The 2,067-nt window shown below is 37.1% G+C and overlaps 1 protein-coding gene across 1 annotated transcript; it reads left to right on the top strand.

Annotated features, from left to right (window-relative positions):
- The first annotated feature begins 239 nt into the window (after positions 1-239).
- LOC104530107 (myopalladin-like) lies at positions 240-1,175 on the top strand. The gene has a single exon (XM_010174591.2). It carries the CDS (start codon positions 240-242, stop codon positions 1,173-1,175), a length of 936 nt encoding a protein of 311 aa, XP_010172893.2.
- Positions 1,176-2,067: the final 892 nt, after the last annotated feature.

Below are 2,067 nucleotides of genomic sequence, written 5' to 3'. Positions count from 1 at the left end.
CTTTAACTATGTAAGTCTACCAACAGTAGAAAGTGATAAAAGATGGATTTTACTCGGTAAAGGCAATAGTATCTGGCAGTATGTATGGAAGCAGGAAGGCTATTCTTACAAGTTAATATTCACCGCACAGATGCACTTTGAAAATGTGGTGTTCTGCTTGTTAGAAGCCTGTAATTGTGTGCAATCAAAAAATTTGCTATTGATAAGGTGTGGTCCTATTTGTCCTTTTTGTTGGCAGCATGCAAGACGACAGTTTAGAATCCTCAACTTCAATATCTCAACTTCTCAGAGAAAGTTATTTAGCTGAAACTAAACATCAAGGGAAGAGTGAAAGAAGCAGATCAGAAACATCTTCCCATAATTTCCATTATGGAAACGCTTCTGGTGATTCAGATGAGGTAGCTGCCCAAGATGACCTTCCAGACCTCTCTGCCTTTTTAAGCCAAGAAGAGCTAGATGAAAGTGTAAACCTCGCAAGACAAGCTATTGATCAGAATCCACTGGAAACTAAACAGGACGAGCTTCAGGCACATTCACAGCATCCCCCAGATCAGCTGAAAAACACAGGAAAACACAAAAAAATGGCCCAGTCTACAGCTTTGAAAACACCAGACAATGGTCTGCACTCAAACTTTTGTCAGGACCATGTCACAAAGGGCTCCAAAGGGAGCACTCAAGATCTCAAGAAACAACACCTCCCTTCTGAATCAGAATCAAAAAAGGAATTCCTAAACAAAGCAGCAGATTTTATTGAGGAGCTCTCATCACTTTTCAAAGCTCACAACTCTGAAAGAATAAGACCCCGAACGTGCAAAAACTACAGGAGCAAAATTGATTGTAAGAATAAGCCTGCCCAAAAAGGTAGTTCTAGCCTATCTAGCACATCAGAAAACAGAGAAAGGCTTTCCATTCCAGTAGCTCAAGACTTGGAAAACAAAGCTGAGAAAACATTTGAACAAACAGACGATCAACAGGCAGCAAACTTGGAATCTATCAATCAATTAACAAGTGCAGAGCTGAAAACAGAGTCAGAATCTGCATCTGTATATTCTGATGAGCCTATTGGACAACCACCACGCTTTACCCAAAAACTGAAGAGCAGGGAAGTTCCTGAAGGAACCAAAGTACAATTGGACTGCATTGTGGTAGGAATCCCAGCACCTGAAGTCAGGTAAACATATTCTGCCCTTGTCATTTTGTAGTTCTGTAATAGTAGGTGTATGCCTTACTCTTTACAGATATTTTGATGCATATGTTTCAGTAACCTGTAACAGAAATCTAGCTGGCACACCAGCTGCTAATTTTTTCAGAAGGAAGAAGCTTTTACAACTTAAACTGATTCAATAACACAGGTTATTAAAACTGATTTAGAAAAAAAAAAATTGCTTTCTTAAAATCATACAAAAGGTTGCTTATATTTTAAGACAACACATTTTAGGACACATTATGTGAATTCTGGAGAATTGTTTCTAAATACTGTACTTCCATAATTAAAAGAAAGTGCTAACTCCTTGGTGAGAAATTAAGTTATCTTTATGGAAATCAAGACGGATTGTGTAAACTGGCAAAACCCACCAATGCCCGTGACACCTCATGCTGGTGTCTGAAGGTATTTGAGATGAATGAACAGAAGATCCTATAAACCAAAAACATCCATTCATAAACAGAGAGGAAGTTCATTTAGGTTATTATACAAATAACCAGGAGCAACTCAGTTCTAATTCAGATTCTTGCAATGATTCTGCTGTGACCTTAGAAAAATAAGTGTTATATCTGTTTTATCAAGTACAAGACACTCATATTAATTCATACTGATTAATGTTGTGTGACTAGCCTGCTCATTCTGATGCTTCAGTTTTCACCTTTATCTATGAGGATTTTGAACATTAAATAAGTAACATTTGCAAAGATCACTGGAGATGAAAGGAACTGTAAAAAAGCTACACTTTATTCATCAATGACATCAGTGTAATGACAAACATATTACTGTAACTTTTAAATTTATTTTGAAAATGCTTAGGTCTCACCAGGATTTCTAAATCTAAATTTGTTCATATAGAGCTCATC

The sequence above is a fragment of the Antrostomus carolinensis genome, unplaced genomic scaffold (genome assembly GCF_000700745.2).
Source record: "Antrostomus carolinensis isolate BGI_N321 unplaced genomic scaffold, ASM70074v2 scaffold28328, whole genome shotgun sequence".
Lineage (NCBI taxonomy): Eukaryota > Metazoa > Chordata > Aves > Caprimulgiformes > Caprimulgidae > Antrostomus > Antrostomus carolinensis.
The sequence above is the reverse complement of the archived record's forward strand: the minus strand, read 5'-3'. Positions and strand labels throughout refer to the sequence as shown.

Coding starts and splice junctions, on each gene's coding strand:
- LOC104530107 (XM_010174591.2), top strand. CDS start 240: ATGCAAGACGACAGTTTAGAATCCTCAACTTCAATATCTCAACTTCTC.